This window comes from Lynx canadensis, chromosome B1 (assembly GCF_007474595.2).
Source record: "Lynx canadensis isolate LIC74 chromosome B1, mLynCan4.pri.v2, whole genome shotgun sequence".
NCBI lineage: Eukaryota > Metazoa > Chordata > Mammalia > Carnivora > Felidae > Lynx > Lynx canadensis.
This window is the reverse complement of record NC_044306.2, coordinates 166,455,792-166,477,387: the sequence shown is the minus strand read 5'-3', so window position 1 is coordinate 166,477,387 and position 21,596 is coordinate 166,455,792. Positions and strand designations below refer to the sequence as shown.

At 37.0% G+C, this 21,596-nt stretch overlaps 1 protein-coding gene across 1 annotated transcript in view; it reads left to right on the top strand.

Moving 5' to 3' along the window:
* The window catches only part of GABRB1 (gamma-aminobutyric acid type A receptor subunit beta1), a 385,813-nt gene that overhangs the window by 135,524 nt on the left and 228,693 nt on the right, over positions 1–21,596 (top strand). The window contains exon 4 of the mRNA XM_030313932.1: positions 3,104–3,324. Within this exon, the coding sequence (XP_030169792.1) occupies positions 3,104–3,324 (221 nt within the window). The remainder of the gene's footprint in view (positions 1–3,103; positions 3,325–21,596) is intronic.

Here is a 21,596-nt window from a genome sequence, read left to right as displayed (position 1 = left end):
TTGGAAAGACTACAAAAACCACAGAGCCTTCTCCAGGAGAAAGAGATTATTGTGATGCTCGTGCCATCATACAGATAGTACAAAAGAGACAAGGCTGTATTTTGGATCTTTCCATAATCATCATTATCACCACAACCAAACTACCATTCTCTTCCAAAAGTTTTCATTAAGGATATCAATCTCGTATGTCCATATTTTCATTTATCATGGGAATGTCATGGATTAAGATAATAATGCTAGACATACCTAAGACAAGTGCAGAAAACTACTTGTGCCACATCACCCACTTCCAAATGTAACATACAAGCATAAGTACATTTTTACTGAATTACTTCTTCTGGAAAATAGGGTAAATTACTGCTCTAATTTAGAAGCATGATGTGAAGTTTAGTCCTTATTTAGTAAAAAAAAAGAGCGAGTTGTGGAGAGCAAAGATCTCACTGCATGTGTAGAATTCTCTCTTTACGTGAAACAAAACAGTTTCCAGAAAGGGAAAGGGAAAGGGAAAAGTCTATGCAAATGCACACACACACACACACACACACACTCACACACACACATACACACACACGCACACTCAAATCTACGCAGAGATTACTCATGTTTACATTATTTCCTCCTTTCTACTCTCCGTTGTTTACTTACCACAAACTCATATTTTAATTATAGCATTTATTATCAGAGTATTGTTTGCCATTATAATCCTTTATAAGTTTTTCCCCGTCACATATTAAAACTTTATTGAGGGAAAGTTGGTGTAAGGATTTTGCCCCATGTTCTCATTGTGAGGAAATCCTTTGTATCACCTGTGAAGGTCTGGAAGCTAATGGCTATTCAGCATGAGTACTAAAACATGTTTTCCACTGCTGACTGTGCTGATCATCATGGCAAAGTTTACAATAACATGTCTTTGGATAGTTATTACTTTTCTTACATTGGCTGAATTACAAATAAGAACCGAACACCCAGACTTACAATTGCTTATTTTCGTGGTCATTGGGGTCCTTCTGCCTGTAAGTTTTTTTTTCATAAACATCTCTTTAAAAATAGAAATGCTTATGAAAATGAATATGCACACTCAAAGTAATTTGGAAGTATGATGTCAATCTTTAAATAGCAATAATTTTGAAGATCATATATTTGTTTAGCATATTACAGTTTCTAAAGAGCTTTCACCATAATTTCCCAAGTAATGTTCACAATACATTGTGAGTGCTAGTAAATGATATTATTTTCATCTTTAAAATGAGGCATCTGATTGGGCATCTGGGTGGCTCAGTCATTTAAGCATCAGACTTTGGCTCAGGTCATGATCTCATGGTTTGTGGTTCTGAGCCCGGTGTTGGGCTCTGTGCTGACAGCTCGGAGCCTGGAGCCTGCTTTGGATTCTGTCTCATTCTCTATCTGCCCCACCCCCACTTGTGCTCTGTCTCTGTCTCTCAAAAATAAATAGATGTTAAACAAATTTAAGATTAATTAATTAATTAATTAATTGATTTTAAAAAACGAGGCATCAGAGATACAAGGGGTTAAGTTAGTTACTCATGTTACATAGGTCTACATGTCATAGGCTTTGGAATCAAGGTATTTTGAAATCTAAGGCCCGGAATCTGTTCAATTCATTTTTCCTCCAAAAAGGTGCTATGGTAAAAAATTGAAGAGAATGCAAATGAGAATAGTAGCGGTTGAGAAAGGAAGTGTATTTAACCCTTTGGATTTTCTTTTCTGTTAAATGAAGGTAAAGTGGAAGGAGATTTTAGAGCTTTAAGGGATATTGTGTGATTAATAGTGAAGAGCTAATGTCCTTGTCATTGAACAAGAAAGAATGGCTTTGAATTATTGCAAGATGCCACTTGAGTAAACAGTGTGAGTGTTCTTGAATATAATGGTTAAAGGACATTGGAGCTCATTATCCAGAATGAATATTGTCTTATATTTTGGGATATTTCAGAAATGGCATACAGATCCATAAAGGGATCTATATAAAGTGCGGTTTGCCCAGATGTAAGGCATGATGTGAATCAATGTTTCTCAATTAGTGGTATATGCAACAATGGCAGGACACAAACATTGTTCAGGAGTTATGTAGTGTTTTCTTAACTGTCGCTAAAATATTCACAATCACTACTGACAGATAAATATCCTTTAAAAGAAAAAGGGAACTCTTGAGACTCACATCTTAAAGACTTTATGATTTTACTGCTACCATTTTTTAATGGACAATTACACTTTATATTAATAAAGTTCTTTAAAAACAGACAACAACTAAAACTCTAAGATAATCATCACAGTCCCTTTCCAGTAGCTTGATCTATTTATTGAACCCAAATCTTCCTGACTCTCACTGCCAGGGGAAACCTGGGCAGAAAAAAAAATGCAAAAGGGGAAGTCCTTAGTGTTATCTTGTACAAGAGGTTTGGAAACAAACTCAAATACAAACCCAACTCTGACGTCAAACCAATTTCTAAAGCAAAGCAAGAGTGAGGTAAGAGAGAAATGGTTGAGCAGTTCCACAGCTGATTTCAGTTCTCAGGCCAAATGATTATCTCCATCCAAAGGTGATTTTTAGTATCAATAGACAAGTTGTAATTTGCTAGAAAGATCCAGATAATGGTAATTGATGACCCTTATAAGACAAACAGCAGTATTCATTCAAGAGGCAATTTAGAAAACACCCTCTCCTTTTAAGTGCATAAATTTTTAAGTTATTATTGAGCACACATTCCCCTCCAAAATGGTACCATAACTATAATATCCAGATGTTAATTTTTGTGAACACGGATCTTTCAGTACAACTTTCCTTTGTGACCCTCCTCGTGATCATGACCTTAACTTCAAACCTTAAAATTCATTTAAATGGATTTACCCTACATTGGAGGGAATTCTTGTCCATGCATTCAATTATTACTCCAACACTTCTAACCTACTGGTTGTCCCATACTTGGAGGTGAAAATTTCAGTGTATTCAAGTGTAACTTCTTCAGGGACAGCAGAACAGTGGATCTCTGGGATTACACAATACTACGTACTATCACTTTCATACAGAAGGCCTTTGATGATGATGATGATGAGAGTCCAATTTTTTGTTTCCTTTATTTCACAGGATTATACACTCACCATGTATTTCCAGCAATCTTGGAAAGACAAAAGGCTTTCTTATTCTGGAATCCCACTAAATCTCACGCTAGACAACAGGGTAGCTGACCAACTCTGGGTGCCAGACACCTACTTTCTGAATGACAAGAAATCATTTGTGCATGGGGTTACAGTGAAGAATCGAATGATCCGACTGCATCCTGATGGAACAGTTCTCTACGGACTCCGGTAAATGACTTTGTGTTGTATGATTCACTGTTGCTGCTGCTGTTGTTATTGTTGTTATGTTTTATTTTTTACTTTTGGAAATGGGCAGAGGGAAGAGAAGCAAGTAGGAGAATACATAGACACTTTCAACTATGTAACAAAGTTATATTAAAGAACAGAAAAAAACTCTTTTGGAATCATTTGAACTAAGTCTAGGCAACTTTGTTCATCAAGGTAAGTGAATTATTTGCCCTAAACTTCAAATAATAAACATAGGAATAAGAAAATGTATGTTTGCCAGATTTTATATCTAACTTAACTGTAGAAGTTATATCCTTTTTTAGCAAATTGCTGGTGGCTCAGAGCCACCCAGACTGAATTGAAATGTGTTCTAAGTATTGGGTATAGCTACTTAATTATGAAAGAGAATTGGGAAACAATACTTTGAAGAAGGAGGAAAATACTTTGTAGTGACTTTGAGAAGATACATAGTGTTTTCATTCCCTTAAGTCTCTCTTTCAGTGTTTGTATTTAGGTATATGATCCATATGGAATTAATTTTTGTGTTTCATGTAAGGTAGAGGTTGAGATTTAATTTTTTTCCATATGAATATCCAATTTTATAATTTATTGAAAAGATTTTTCTTCTCACACCAGATTGTGTTGGTGCCTTTGACTGGATAAGTGGGGGGGGGGAGTCTAATTCTAGGCTTTATTCTATTCCATTGTTCTATTTGTCTATTCACCAGCAGTATCACACTATTTTAATTACAATAGCTATATGATAAATCATGAAGTAGTGTAAGTCCTCCAACTTTGTATTTATTCTTTAAGATTGCTATAGATATTCTAGACCATTTGCTTCTACCTATAACTTGTAGAATCAATTTGTTGATTTCCACCTGAAAGCATCTGCTGGAATTATAATTGAGATTGCATTGACTCTATAGATCAATTTGGGGAGAATCAGTATCTTAAAATGATCTAACACTCTAATCCATGAACATGATATATCTTCACTTCTTTAGGTTACCTTTAATTTATATCAACAATAACTTGCACCATAGTGGATTTTGTTTTGTTTGTTTTTAAGAATCAAGTATAAAAGAGGTATCATATACTTATTATTAACCCTCATTTGGTTATGGGTTTATTAAAAATTTTAAGACTAAAATTCAAATCAACTTCCCATTTTACCAAAGAAATACCTGAATTGTGACGTTATTGTAAGATATGTAGAGTGGTGGTTCTTTAACCTTTTTTGTCACCTTTAAAAAAAAAAACAAACCTTTGTTGTCACCTTGTCCTTTTGGGAAACTGTTGATAGCTATATCCACAAACTCATGTATGCCCCAAATTTTCCTATTATTTTAGAGTCTTTATAAGCCCCCTAAAATTCTTCACACACCGCCAACAGTAAGCTAAAACTCTAGGTAAAGGATAAAATCATACAATTAATTTCTGTACATTCACAAATACCCCAGAACACTATGCAAGTGAAAAAAAAAAAAAAACTAGATGTGTGATAAAACTTCTGAACTTAACCCAGTGGTTGACTATGTAGTTGATAGATTTGGACTTTATTTACATAGTAAAATAGATTCAGATAAAAATAATGTTTGGAATTTCTTCACTCTTTCAGTACCCCCAAAATCTTTTGACTCTAGTTTAAAATCTCTGACCTAGGGGCGCCTGGGTGGCTCAGTTGGTTGAGTGTCCGACTTCAGCTCAGGTCATGATCTTACGGTTAGTGAGTTCAAACCCCACGTCAGGCTCTGTGCTGACAGCTCAGAGCCTGGTGTCTGCTTCAGATTCTGTGTCTCCCTCTCTCTCTGCCCCTCCCCACTCATGTTTTTTTTCTCTCTCTCTATCAAAAACAAACAAACATTAAAAAAAATTTTTTTAATCTCTGGCCTAAAAGTCTCTGAGAAAAATGGCAAAATAAACCAACAATTCCCTTGAATGTATTGATAGTGACTCCTGATGAAATCTACTAATCCAAGATCAGTGGTGATATTAATAACGGCATATACCCTAGAAATCAGTTGTAATTTTTTGCCACCTATGAAACTTCTATCAGATATAGCCAAGGTATAAAAGGGACAAATCACTCTTCTAAAGTATTCTGGGAGAATAATTTCATAACCCAACTTAGTAAGCTAATCAATCACATGTATGATCACTTTATGTGATTAGTCAAGAATGCATAAAAAGTTGTTTTTGATTTAAAAAAAAAAGGCAATCAGGGTTTTACGGGCAAGAAAGTGGGTTGCAGTCTCAGTTTACAGAATCTCACTTCAAGCATTTCTCAAATTATTGGCAGCCTCTACCAATGGGAATTGATGTAAAGGAATAAAAACATTTGAGAATCTTGAAATTGAACATACCTCATTTTGAACAAATAAAACTGAGGCACAAAATGGCAAGGACCGTTTCTAAGCACTTTGTCTATCTAAGGGATTGGGACTAAAATGTAGGTGTCCTGACTCCCATAGTTGTGCTCTTCCCACCCCACTGCCTTTCAAACACACTTAGAAGAAAACACCTCCTTCCTAGCTGTCCAACCTTGCTCTTTCCTCTTGGGAGCCAACCCAGACTCGGAGCCCGCAAACAGATCTACCAAAGGAAAACACAAATCCTTTGTCTATTATGCAGACCCTGATTTCTTTTAGGCACCAGCATTCTCCATAACAACCTCACACCACTTCTGATCTCCTTCTCCTCCCTGTCTTCTTCCCTACTTCTTCCCTCACAGGTTTATTTTTCTTTTTCTGGAGGTTATAAACATCCTGGAGAAACCATAAGCTCTAGCAAAGAAAGCATGACTTCTGGAGTCAGAGGACCACAAGCGGGCTCAAATTCCAGCATTTCTGATTGTTTAACCTTGCACAAGTTATACAAATTTACTGAATCTACAATAATGGGCTAATAACCCCTTATTCATTGTTGGGAAATTCTTATTAAATAATGAATATATTAATATATGGTGAATTCTACATTGTATTTTTCTAAAGTCATTGTGCTTTATATAGCTATATTAGGTGCTGGAGGATGGTTTTCTAACTCTCAAGAATATCAGTGACCAGAACAGAGATACAGTTATCCAATTAAAAAAAATCATTGAGTACCTGTATATGTTCATATACTCACTGTTCTGGCCCTGGAAATAATTCCCCAGAAGCCTGATAGAAATTTGTCATTATGGCAAAGGGGAAATCACCAGCGACTATGAGTCAAGAGACTTGTGGCTGAACTAGATTGTGCCCTTAAGTAAGCTATTTCCTCCTCTGGGCTTTGGATCCCTCAGTTTTAAAGGGAAGAGATTGCATAAAATTATACCTAAATTCCCTTCCAAATCTAACTTCCATTGCTTCCCTTATCCTATATATTAAGGAATGTTTATTTTAATCCCTCTGATATAACATTTTCTAGTCTTAGAAATGACAACCTGTATTTTTTTTCTTTGTAATTGACTTTTCAAGAATAACTGCCATATATCACTCCCTAGCACATGTACTAGAAAATCCTTATCATACAACATATGTATTGGCATATTTATAGCTGTACTTATTTTAGATACGGGTAATCAGGAGAATGAAATTTCTTGCCTTATCCCTTTTCATAAGTCCAGCTAATAGTCATTATGAAATGAGACCATATACTAATGGGTTGTTTTTAGCAATGATGGGATCAATGGGATTTTCTGAATGTCCCTGAAAGCCCCTTTAACCAGGTATTCCATAATCATGAGACTATATCATTAAGCTAAATAAAATGTTTTCTATATTCAAACTCAGTATGAGATGTTAAAACTTAATGTATTTGAAGCCGCAAGAATAGAGTTGGTTGTTTTCTATTTTTGTGAACTATGTCAAATCAGATTTTATACACAGGGAATGACACACAGTTGCGTTAACACTCTAAAATAACAGGGTGGTGTCTGATGTAAGTCTAGTGCTTTTGGAGGAAACAGACTGCAGTGCAACAGGCATTCAGCAAATAGAAGAGACTCCATTCCTCATGTTTTTTGCTCTCAGGTGACCTCTGCAGTGACAAAATGCATTACACCAAGAAACAGCCCCATCGTCACTATTGCTTCCTCTTCCATTTTGCTAGGGATCTAAATAAAAGAGGTCTGTGATGTGCTGTGAGATGTGGCAGGAGACTGGAATTTATGACTATGTCCCATGATCACTCCACCCTGCTCCTTTCAAAGCACATTATGTCATTTCCTTTCTTTTTTATAATATGAAATTTATTGTCAAATTGGTTTCCATACAACACCCAGTGCTCATCCCAAAAGGTGCCCTCCTCAATACCCATCACCCACCCTCCCCTCCCTCCTAACCCCCATCAACCCTCAGTTTGTTCTCAGTTTTTTAAGAGTCTCTTATGCTTTGGCTCTCTTCCACTCTAACCTCTTTTTTTTTTTCTTCCCCTCCCCCATGGACTTCTGTTAAGTTTGTCAGGATCCACATAAAAGTGAAACCATATGGTATCTGTCTTTCTCTGTATGACTTATTTCACTTAGAATAACACTCTCCAGTTCCATCCACATTGCTACAAAGGGCCATATTTCATTCTTTCTCATTGCCACGTAGTATTCCACTGTGTATATGAACCACAATTTCTTTACCCATTCGTCAGTTGATGGACATTTAGGCTCTTTCCATAATTTGGCTGTTGTTGAAAGTGCTGCCATAAACATTGGGGTACAAGTGCCCCTATGCATCAGTACTCCTGTATCCCTTGGATAAATTCCTAGCAGTGCTACTGCGGGTCATAGGGTAGGTCTATTTTTAATTTTCTGAGGAACCTCCACACTGTTTTCCAAGAGGGGCTGCACCAGTTTGCATTCCCACCAACAGTGCAAGAGGGTTCCCGTTTCTCCACATACTCTCCAGCATCTATAGTCTCCTGATTTGTTCGTTTTAGCCACTCTGACCGGCGTGAGGTGATATCTGAGTGTGGTTTTGATTTGTATTTTCCTGATGAGGAGCGACGTTGAGCATCTTTTCATGTGCCTCTTGGCCATCTGGATGTCTTCATTAGAGAAGTGTCTATTCATGTTTTTCTGCCCATTTCTTCACTGGATTATTTGTTTTTTGGGTGTGGAGTTTGGTGAGCTTTTTATAGATTTTTGGATACTAGCCCTTTGTCCGATATTCATTTGCAAATATCTTTTCCCATTCCACTGGTTGCCTTTTAGTTTTGTTGATTGTTTCCTTTGCTGTGCAGAAGCTTTTTATCTTCATGAGGTCCCAATAGTTCATTTTTGTTTTTAATTCCCTTGCCTTTGGAGATGTGTCAAGTAAGAAATTGCTGCAGCTGAGGTCAGAGAGGTTTTTTCCTGCTTTCTTCTCTAGAGTTTTGATGGTTTCCTGTCTCACATTCAGGTCCTTTATCCATTTTGAGTGTGTTTTTCTGAATGGTGTAAGAAAGTGGTCTAGCTTCAACCTTCTGCATGTTGCTGTCCAGTTCTCCCAGAACCATTTGTTAAAGAGACTGTCTTTTTTCCATTGGATGTTCTTTCCTGCTTTGTCAAAGATTAGTTGGCCATACTTATGTGGGTCTAGTTCTGGAGTTTCTCTTCTGTTCCATTGGTCTACGTGTCTGTTTTTGTGCTAATACCATGCTGTCTTGATGATTACAGCTTTGTAGTAGAGGCTAGTCTGGGATTGTGATGCCTCCTGCTTTGGTCTTCTTCTTCAAAATTACTTTGGCTATTCGGGGCCTTTTGTGGTTCCATACAAATTTTAGGACTGCTTGTTCTAGCTTTGAGAAGAATGCTGGTGCAATTTTGTGTTCTCAGTTTTTAAGAGTCTTTTATGGTTTGTCTCCCTCCCTCTCAAACTTTTTTTTTCCTTCCCCGCCCCCATAGTCTTCTGTTAAGTTTCTCAGGATCCACATAAGAGTGAAACCATATGGTATCTGTCTTTCTCTGTATGACTTATTTCACTTAGCATCACACTCTCCAGTTCCATCCACGTTGCTACAAAGGGCCATATTTCATTCTTTCTCATTGCCACGTAGTACTCCATTGTGTATATAAACCACAATTTCTTTATCCATTCATCAGTTGATGGACATTTAGGCTCTTTCCATAATTTGGCTGCTTTGGAAAACAGTGTGGAGGTTCCCCAAAAAGTTAAAAATAGATCTACCCTATGACCCAGCAATAGCACTGCTAGAAATTTACCCAAGGGATACAGGAGTGCTGGTGGATAGGGGCACCTGTACCCCAATGTTTATAGCAGCACTTTCAACAATAGCCAAATTATGATGTCATTTCCTTTCTTACTCAAAAGACCAAACAACCAAATTCCTCAGTGTCATGCATCGAATCCTTAAGCTTCTGTCTTCCTACCTTCCATTTAACTCTGAGGGAGATTTTCTCCTCTTTTGAAGGCCAGTCTCTCCACGTATGCATTTAATTTTATTGCTGCACACTCTTTTCAGACTTTGATCCCTGCTTTTAGCGAATCTTCAGTCTTCCCTCTCCATGGGTTCCTTCCCCTTGGTTTTGTCCTCAAACCGGTCATCTCACACTTCACCTCTTTGGTTTCCTCTACTCCCTCACCATTTACACCTCTGTCTCCAAAACCCTGGCTGCCGCCCATGGTACTTTCCTAAAACAGCTCTGTCCAAAATTAACGGCACTGTTGCTGGTTCTCAATCTATACTCCTGACTTCTCTGCATGATTTAAGAGTGGTGACCGACCTCGACTTCAGGACTTCCAAGACCTGCCCCCAAGTTTTTCATTATTGCTCTTCTTTTGGTCTTTTTGCTATTCCCTCACCAGTTGCTCTCTTGCCTCTAGTGAGCTAGAAAGATTCCTTGAGTTTTGACCAACTCACTGATGTGACAGCTTAAATATCTAAAATCCCAATTTATTGAGCTCAGAAAAATATTTGTAATTACTTACTGAGCATTTGTATCTGTATGCCCACCCGGCCAGATACTCCTGACATGGCCCTTATTTCCCTATTATCTGTTTTTCCTAAAACCAGGTTCTCCTCCTTACACAGCTGTTAACAAAAGCCGTCATTCTCCAAGTCAATAGGGATATACTTGTAGGCAGTTTTGCCTCTACATCTCTTTTGTCCCGAGGTCCAATCTGTTGCTTCCACTCTGCTGTATCTCAGCTATGTCCATTTGCAAACCATTTCCATCATCTCACTTAACATCCTCACTGTGTGTCACTTCCTGGCCAATTTCGTGTCACAGTTGTTCTTGTTCTCATCACTGCCATCTTATTCCTACAGCACACGTCAGATCAAATCACTCCCACGTGAAAAAAAAATGTCTCCACAGTCCCTATAAAATTATATTTTCATTCTTCTGTCTATAATCTAAGACCGTCTATATGTCACCAAACAACTTTCCCACATAATCAGCCATTTTCTTCCTCTCTGAAACTTGAACTTTTAGAAAACAACTTACTTGTTTTCTCTAAACACATGCAGGGTGTTTCAAACTCAAGTATGACCCAAATATATGACCCAAATAGATTATATTTATACTAAAGAATGATTTGCTATTTACCTGAAATTCAAATTTCACTAGGTATCCTGTATTTTATCTGACAACCTTACAGCCCTGCTGAGATGCCCTTCCCTTCTCTATCCCCAAGCCCCCTTTCCCTCACTCTATCACTGTCTCCCATTTTATCCCTTTTTGTTACAAGCCTCTCTCAAATTCCACTTTCTCTCGGAGGACTTTCACAATCTTTTTAACCAGATAAAAACTCTCTCTGATTTGATACCTTACTTTGCTTTAATCTCATGTAGGCCCATGGGATTTGTAATACTCTTTTGATGTTATATCTTTCTCTGTCTCAGTTATTTTCCTGTGATACAAACAAGATTGTATATCCACTGAAAATGTGAACTGTATTTCTTTAACCTTTGATCTCCTCTCTCAAACCAAATAAATGTTTGAAAAATTGAAATGAAAATTTGTAGGATGTGGTCACCTGACTCACAATAGATGTCAGCTGCAACATTTCCTATAACTAAATTATGGCTCTTAACCAAAGAGCGATTATCACTATTAATGACCAGATGTGTTCTGCCTCTTGTCCAAACATGATCCAGCTGGCTGCAAACACTGATTCTCTCCAAGGCCTGACCCTGTGGATGCTGAAAAACTGTGTTTATCTTTCCCCGAAAATGGCAGAAATGGATGACTTAATTCTGGGGACATATTTAGTGGGATATTTAACCTTCTTAAAACTGCCCTTCCTTTTGCCTTTCCCTCCTAACCCTTGCCTTGGTTTTTCTTTCAAAAGTTCATAATGCTTCTTTCCTGCATTTTCTAGCAAAGGTGAGCATGGGGACAGGTGGTTTTGAGGAGCTATGTGAGAATGGGGAGTGGAGTGAATAGTGAAAATCTTTCTGGCCCAATACTGGCTCACATGGGACCTTGTAAGTATGTTGAGTGTTTATGTGGGCTTGTGTGCACATATAAGCACATATAGAGTAAGTCACACATACCACATCATTTAAATGAATATTTATAGCCATGAAGGCAAGGGATTTAGCTAATAACCAAGCATATAAATAATTGCAACTATACTATGCACAAGTGCTATTCTACTACCCAAGTATGTAAGAGTGCTAACCAATACCCAACTATGTAAATAGTTAAAACTATGCTATGCTAGGTGTTCTACCCCTATTTCCATATTTAATCTTTACCCCAACACTATGAATTGTTTACTATTATTATACTGTAGAACAACACTAAGAGAATCCAAAGTAACTTTTCTTGCCTCATAATTTATTATTTGTCAAGGTGAAACAGGTCAAACAATTACACACATTACATTTAACTAATAAACTATCTAAATACCAAAATCTCCTTTACTTCCTGTTCCTATATTTCCCTCCCTGTAAATTGCTCTAAAAAAAAAAATGAATCTTTTACGATTACATCCACTTATTATAAATGTGTTTCTCTATGCCCTGTATTTGAAGCTTGATCAGATTTAGATTATTTTGTTGTGCTTTGGCAACACTGCTTCGTAAGCCATATCGTACACTTCTATCAGGAGACACAGAATGCCTGCTTGTCTCTGTGTTTGTGAGGTGAAGACTGATGAGCAGATTTAGCCATTGACAACTTGATCTTATAATGGTGTAATAATGGTATAATAATCCTGTTAATTTTGTATGTAATCATATTAGTTTGCTAAGGCTGCTGTAACAAAATACCACAACATGGATGACAACAGAAATCTGTAGTCTGACAGTTCTGGAGTCAACAAGGTTGGTTCCTATTGGGGGCTGTGAGGAAAGGATCTGTTCTAGACCTCTCTCCTTGGCATGCTGGCATGACCGGTTTCTCCCTGTGTCTCTTCACATTGCCTTATTTCCATGTGTATCTCTGTGTCCTCTTTTTTAAAGGACACTGGTCATATTGGATTAGGACCTACCCCAACGACCTCACTTTAAATTGATTACCTCCATTAAGACCCTACCTCCAAATAAGGTCACACTCTGAGGTACTGGATGTTAGAACTTCAACATATTAATGTAGGGAAACACAGTTCAGCCCATGACAAGTTTAGCAGCTACTGCTAATCTTTTCCTACACCTATTTGGACTTTGCAAACTGGTGATATTCCATCATTCCTTCTTAATTTATTATCTAGATTTTTCTCTAAACAAGAACTTCCCCTGATCAACTGTTTGGTAATCCTGAAATAAACTTGTTGCAGGGAAGACAGGATAAATGCTTGATTGTTTCCCTTTATTTAGCAGTTTTACAAATAACTACTTGTTTCCCTAGAATCTCCCAAACGTGACCACTGAGGTTTGACATTTTGTTGGGTTTTTTTGTGTGTGTTTATCATGAGATCATGGGTTGTGACAGGTATGTCTGTTGCAGTCCACTCCACCTGTTGCTACTTTTGACACTCACTTTGTCTCATCTTTGGCCACTGGCCTGGCAATCCCTTTAAGTTGGCTCCTGAGTTCTTTCAACATATGATCTCAGTAGTCATTGACAGCTTCCTTGTCCGTCGTCTGTCCTACAAGTAGAGGAGACACATCACAAGTTCATTTGGACATTTCTAATTCAAATTTAAAATTATAGGGCTTTTAAAAAATTTAAAAAAAAAAGACTTTAAGGGGCGCCTGGGTGGCTCAGTCGGTTAAGCATCCGACTTCAGCTCAGGTCACGATCTCGCGGTCTGTGAGTTTGAGCCCCGCGTGGGGCTCTGGGCTGACGGCTCAGAGCCTGGAGCCTGTTTCGGATTCTGTGTCTCCCTCTCTCTGACCCTCCCCATTCATAATCTGTCTCTCTCTGTCTCAAAAATAAATAAACAAAAAAATTAAAATTATAGGGCTTTTATTCAACTTCTTTGATTTTATGTTTGTTTCTTTCATCTTTATTATAAATATCGAATCCTAATGTATAAACATGATTATTTATTTAGTTTATCCTGTTTTATATATAAAAAATTATATTTATATATGTAACATTTTAAAAACAACAATAATATTTTTTAATAAAACTACCAACATCATTGTTACTAATGATGGGATTACTAGAAACAGGTTAAGAGTTCTTTGCAGTGATTTTGCCTTTAGGGCATATCCTATTAGGGACATAGAGTAGAATTACTATTTTTAAAGTTACGTTTTAAGCTTCAGTTTAGGAATAGTGCTGTACTATACGGTTAAGCCACCCCTTAAAATGCATTTTGCTTTTGGTTTAGATGTTTTAAATTTGATTTAATTCTATTTCATAATTATATAAAACATTGACATAGTTCTAAAGTCAAACAATGAAACAAAAGAAGTATTACTTCCATTGTGGTCTCAACGCTTTCCCATTTTCTTCCCCTGTAACACTTTAATTTTCTTTAATATTTTCCTTCTATTAGACACACACATATTGTCACCACCTTTGCCTGAATATAGCACAGTGTACCCGCTACTCTTTACCTTGGGAAGTGATTTTGCAAAACCATCATAATTTTGAAAGCAGATTTTAACCCAAGTTTCCTCATTTCAGCCTATATTCTTAGCTCCTACACAGAGCAACTTTTCGCCGTCCCGTTTAAGCTTGTCTTTCCCTGCAGGTTATTTCCGAGAGGACAGTCTTCTCTGTCTGATGCTTTCATTGCTCACCATTATCGGAATGAAAATACTTGGAGAGGGTACCCAGCATAAATGGGAATAGTTCTGCCAAGTGTGTGAGCTTTATAAAATGTACACAACTTTGTCAGGTTCTCTAATGCACAGTAATGACTCAAAATTGCAAGAGACGCTTCTAAGTTTTAGGTTTCAGAAATGAATTTAATGTTAACCAGAAACCTGTGGCCTGACAGGGATTTTGAGAACTCCCTTGCCGTATTTGCTTACCTAGCTCTACTCTGAATCGATTTTTTGATGTTCTTGATAGTGCTTGGCCGTGAGTTGTGCATGAGAATAAAATGAATGGCTACATTTATTGAATGTAAAAGAAAAACAGAGTTTCCCACTATTTCTTGGAGGATCATTTCATCTTCATGATAAAGTAAAGTAAAACGTAGAGGCAATTATTTTGAAAATACTGATCCAAAAAAAAAAAAAACCCACCGCTATTGATTTTTAAAGCAGTTTGGGGTCCTAACTGTTTCATATTAGCTCTCTACATTGATTGTACACCCTGAAAAAAATTATTTCTCTCTCCTAAGGACTTTCTGTATATAGAAGCAGTTATGATTACATTCAGGAGTCCTGGGCAGATCACACAGGGCTTACTGTGAGATATGCTGGGCAAAGGTATTGTTGAGTTGATTGTAGAGAATAAATATGTGGGCTGACGCAGTGTTTGCAGAGGAAGGCTGGCTGATATTGACAAATGCATCCTGTTAGGAGAAAGAAACTTCTTCAAATGGAAGAGAGAAAAAAGAGGCCATGCATAAAGAATAGGTAGTTCACTCTATTAGGAAGAATGCCTGGAGACTTTCTTTGCAATTCCAACCAAAGAGCACAGTATTGCTATTCCCCTCACACTGTAGTTGACATATTTTAGAGTTTCATCAGCGGCATACAGAGAAAGCAATTTGAAATGTTCTCCAGTGAAAGGGCTGCTATTTTTTTCTTTTCAAAGTTTTTATTTTTATTTTTAATGTTCTTTAGTCATGTGAAACTCTTTATGATTAAATATTGGTCAGAGTCTCTTTTTTGATAAATATGGAGATGTGACTAATTCAAGTACTAAAAGACCAATTTAAATCATTATGCAATTACTATAACGATTGTTTGGCCATGTGATCTGTGGATGTGTCATTATGATTAAACCTCCTTAATGAAATTAATGTAGATGATTAAGTAAAAACGGTGACCATAAATATCTTAAAAAAGAACAGCATCTTCTGAAATTCTCTTATGGTATAATCCAAAATCCGAACTCTTAGCAAAGAAGAAAAGAATGAGAGAGAAAAATGTAAGAAGAAGAAAGAAGGAAAGAAGAGGGATGGAAGGCAGGAAGGCAGGAAGGAAGGAAGAAAAGAAGGGAAAGAAGGAAGGAAGGGGAGAACAAAAAAGGAAAGGAAAACCAAATATGTTAAAGATGTGTTCTGAATTTTAGATCCTAGTTATGGTATTAAAAACACCACACACATTTTCCAAGAAGGTGTATTAGGTTTTGACAACCTAATAAAATTTGTGAAATTTAAAAAAAAATTTTTTAACGTTTATTTATTTTTGAGACAGAGAGAGACAGAGCATGAACGGGGGAGGGGCAGAGAGAGAGGGAGACACAGAATCAGAAGCAGGCTCCAGGCTCTGAGCCATCAGCCCAGAGCCCGATGCGGGGCTCGAACTCATGGACCGCGAGATCGTGACCTGAGCTGAAGTCGGACGCTTAACCGACTGAGCCACCCAGGCGCCCCAAATTTGTGAAATTTTAAAAGTAATCTTCTCCAGTACCCTCAGTTGATTCCATTAAGCCATCATTTCCATCTTCAGTATCTTAGTACCACTTGCATGAATTCTGCCATATCATCTGAAATTATTGACTCATTTTTTGCATATGTATATATGTATGTCATATATACATAAATACATATACATGTAATTTTTTTAGTGTTTTTATTTACTTTTGAGAGAAAGACAGAGCGAATGGGAGAGGGGCAGAGAGAGAGAGAGAAGGAGACACAGAATCTGAAGCAGGCTCCAGGCTCTGAGCTGTCAGCACAGAGCCCAACGCGGGGCTCAAACTCACAAGCCGGGAGATCATGACTTGAGCCAAAGTCAGACACTCAACCGACTGAGTCACCCAGGCACCCCCATATATATTTTAAAGGAAACTTTTATGGCGTCTGTATGTAGAAAGCTATTATTTTAAAATAGACATTAAAGTACATCTAAGCTAGAAATTTTATTAAAATATAAAAATTCTTATCCATATTCCACCTACAATGATCTTCCCTCATTTATAGAATTGAGATAACAATATTACTTATCTAACGGGATATTATTATGGTTAAATAAGTTAATACAGTAAAGAACTTACAACATTCTCTGGCACACAGTAAAGGCCTAATGAGCACTGACTTGTCTTGTTCAAAAGTTTTGGCACATGTACACATGGATAATAAACATATACTGTTGACATAATAATGATCATTATCAAAGTAAAGGCCTAAGTTTTTCTACTAACCTTTTGAGGTACCAAGTTAAAGCTAGCTTCCCTTTCAGGGTTTGTGTCTCAGATTATGAAATGTCCAACCCAGAAGTCACCAGCTGGCTATATTGCAATTCAGCTTCTCAGTTTGAATACCAAAGGGAAGCCAGAGGATGTTCTCAAACCTAAAATCCCACCTTGGTTTGTCTATCACAGGTAATACTATGCCTGATATGTCACATCTTTTTTTTCTTTTTCTTAATTTGAGAGAGAAAGAAAGAGCATGAGCAAGGAAAAGGAGCAGAGGGAGGGAGACAGAGAATCTTAAGCATGTTCAGCATAGAGCCCGACGTGGGGCTCAATCCCATGACCCTGGGATCATGCTCTGAGTTGAAATCAAGAGTGTTGGAAACCCAACCAACTGAGCCACCCAGGCATCCCAAATCACTTCTTATTTTTAAGTATTATGATATTATAACTTTCCAGATGTGGAGTGACCAATGTAACACAATGCTTATAGATTATGCAGCATTCCGTACCATTATGAAAGAAGTAGCCTACCCTAGACCAGAACGGAAATGTCTAGAGAATTTCTGGAAGACTATATTCCATTAAAATACAAGAGAAAACATTTTCTTTAAGGAGAGATCTTTTAGAAAAATATTAACTTATTTTTTATACCAATGTAAGCAAACTCACTGGTGTTAATAACACATATTTGTGGTAAACCTAATATTGCTTAATTACATCTAAAAGAAGTAATGGGACAATGCATACCGTATTTCCTAGAGTTAATGCCTCATCCTTCAGAGTGTCACACACCACAAAACATATTTTGGGGAAAAATGTTTTCCTGCATGACCCAATTTCCCTCCTGTTTGGAAACAGGAATAAAATATTCTTGAAGAGACGAAGTTCCTTTTTCCTGGTATTGGCCATTCTTTAATTGAAAAGGTAGAAATATTCAAGTTGCATAGATATGGTCATGACACCTTAAGCAGTGCTCACAAGTACTGTTAGTCTAAGTCGAGCATGCTTTGTTCTTCCCAGGACATAAACGTTATATCAAAGAAGCAGCTCGTTGTCCAATGAATTAATATTCACTTTTCAATGTCTTTTAGGAAAAATTTTGGCTTATTGTTCCTAAACGTTGTTTTCTTCTCTTTAATATATACAGAGATAGTGGGGTAAAGCCAGCCTGTAATGAAACCACAAAGAGCTGAAGCTTATAGAGCTGCTGATCTATTTCCTTCTAATTGCAAAGCAGGGGTAGACACTTCGACAACAAGAACAATAACAAATAATGTAAACACAGGTTTTATTTTTTATTAAATCCTCACATTCTTACCCCTGTTTTTTGAAACTTGGAAAAAAGTTGCTTAAAGCAGAATTCTTTGCTCTTCCTACACATCAAAGGATTACTGAAGATAGAGGAATATATTGCTCTAGAATCCAAACAACTGTTTGCTTTGAAAACCCAGGTCATTATGCTTTGACAACTAAAGTGAAATCCTGAAGACTTGTGAGCACTGCTTAAGGTGTCATGACCATACCTATGCAATTTGAATATTTCTACCTTTCCAATTAAAGAATGGCCAATACCAGGAAAAAGGAACTTCATCTCTTCAAGAGTATTTTATTCTCAAGCCTGACAGTCTCAGGTCCCAAGGCCTGCCAGCATTTCAATGTTTTTTGAATGAGACATGAAAAGCAAGGCTTAATGGCTTCAAACTAGAAAACTGTGAGATAAAAATTAGAATTATTGATTAAGTGCCTCAAAATATGACATTGTATCTACAAGTCACTCGCAGATTAAAAAAAAAATCATAAAACTCAAGATCATAAAAGTTATTTTTCATATTATTTTTGCTGCATTTGCTCAAGAATGCCTTAGGCTAAAATAATGCTCAAAAAGACCAAATTCATGCTCTCTTTACTTTGGGGTTTTCTACCAGTTCTCTTACTTCTCTTTTTGTTCTATCCTGCAGCCTGCCAGCAAATTTGTTTTAATAAAGCACCATTTCATCACACCGTTCTCTTGCTAAGGAACCTATTGATTCCCAATTACCTACCACCTCAAGTCAAAGCTTTTCTCCAGACATTCATGACACTTCACAATTAGATCTACCCTTGTTACACAGCCTCATTTAAGATTTTTCCCAACCATGAAGCCTTACACTGAATGTGCAGGTTTCTTTTTACTTTTCCTACTTACTAGACTGATTCTTATTTCCTAGCTTCTGTCAGTGGTTCCCTTTTTTTTAACTCATTGATGAAAATTATTTTTCCTTTCTCAGGTTCCAAGACCCAATTTAAAGATCTCCTATAACTACCTTAAACCTTATAAGTCTCCCCCTCCTTCGTTGTACAGAACCTGGAACCACTTACAAGTATAGCATTTAATTATGAAATGTCTTCTCCGGTTAACTACTGTTCACTATGTTATTCTCATCTCCCCAAACACTGTAGCCTCTTTTGAGAATAGAGTCTATTTTTCATACTTCTTTTCCCACAGTGCATACCACACTCAGCATATACTAAGCAAATGGTACACTTACCTTTTACTTATTACTTTTAAAACTCAATCTTGGTTTTAACTATATCTCCATGACTATGATTTTTGTGCAGATTTACTAAATTTTAAGGAGAAAGCTAATGCATTTTATGAAAATAAATCTGATATGAAAATGGAACCCTTAAATGAAAATTGTTAATTCTAATGCATAACATTCTGCTGTAGCTTATGGGCAGGGGAGCTTTTTCCTAAGAGTATAAATCATTTTAAGATATGAGGAATATATACAGTGTTATGGATCAAGTTCTTCTATTTTTATCAATGCATAAATATGTGCATAAGTGCTTTCTCTTCAAAGTAGCTCCTTCAGAAAACTATGTCCTTATTCTTCAAAGTATCTTTACAACTTCTCTTTAGAAATTTCATTTAAACCCTGGGTCACATGTTTAAATGTTCAAGGTGTTGGAAATTGTTACCTTGAAGGTGATGATTAGAAATAAATAAGAGTGAAGTTGCTGGATCATAGGGTAGTTCTATGTTTAACTTTTTGAGGAAACTCCATACAGTTTTTTAAGAGTGGCTGCACCAGTTTGCATTCCCACCAACAGTGTAAAGGGTGCCCCTTTCTCCAAATCCTCACCAAGCTACTACTACTACAAGGTATTTACCCAAAGGAAACAAAAATACTAATTCCAAGGGTTACATGCACCCTGATGTTTATAGTAACATTACCAACAACAGACAACCTATGGAAACAGCCCAGTGTCTAACAACTGATGAATGGATAAAGATGTTGTATGTATGTAAGTATGTGTGCGTGTGTGTGTGTGTGTGTGTATATGAATATTACTCAGCCATCAAGAATAATGAAATCTTGCCATTTGCAACAACATGGATGGAGCTAGAGACTATTACACTAAGTGAAATAAGTCAGAGAAAGACAAATAACATGTTTTCACTCACACGTGGAATTTAAGAAACATAGTCAAATGAACATGGGGCAGAAAAAGAGGAAAACCAAGAGACAGACCTTAATTATAGAGAACCAACTGATAGTTACCAGAGGCGAGGTGGGTAGGGAATGGGTTAAATAAGTGATAGGGATTAAGGAGGGCACTTGCTGTGATGAATGCTGGCTGTTGTATGTAAGTGATGAACCACTAAATTCTACACTTGAAACTAATATTACACTGTATGTTAATGGAATTTAAATTAAAACTTGGTGGGGGGAGAAAAAAATAAGAGTAGGAAATAAACTTGTGAACAATATTTTTGGTCAAAAACTGATTGTGACACTCCCACACACACAAGTTTTCCTGTATAGTTTGCTAAATAACTATAAACGCATAGTCCAAATTAAAGTAGAAAGATGCTTTTAGCTGAGGAAGCATACAAATCAAATAATGTCATATATCTTCAATGGGATCACTTTAAAGAACGTGAACACATCTATATTTATTATAACCTATTGTTCATAGACCAGGGTCAGTAGAAGAACTATCCAACCAACTACTATCTGACCTCCATCCTATCGGGTAAGGAGAACTACATTCCAGCTGGCATTGTTAAACACAAACACGGTTTAGAAATTTTGAAAATAAGATTGTTAGCAAATTACAGGAGGGAGGTTAACTATTCAAAGGACATTTAGTTAAATCAGTGCACTGATAGATTTGCTCATAGTTTGGATCCATGTCGTAAAAGAAATAGAGTAGTTAAGGATGACTCTAAGATTTTTGAACTGAGGAACTGGAAGAACAGAGTTGGGGAAACTGTAGACAAAATTCTTTTGGGGAGAACCTAAGCTCCGTTTTGGGGGATATTGTATTTGACGTGCCTGCAGACTCGCCAGTGGAGAGATTGGTTGGCAGTTCGATGCAAAAGCTTGAGATCCAGGAGGGAGATATGAATTCAGAATCATTAGTATATAGATGGCCTTTAGAACTATGTAACTGGATGATGTCACCAAGGGAATGAACATAGACCGAATGGAGATGAGACCCACATCAGGAAAAAACAGAAGTACTCCAATATTCAGTTAGAAAGAGCGGGAGGGAAATCAAAAAGAACCAGCTAGTGAAAATAGAGGGAAGCCAAGAGCGTGTGGATTCCTGGAGGCCAAGTAAACAGAGTCCTTCAAGAAGGTGAGAATAA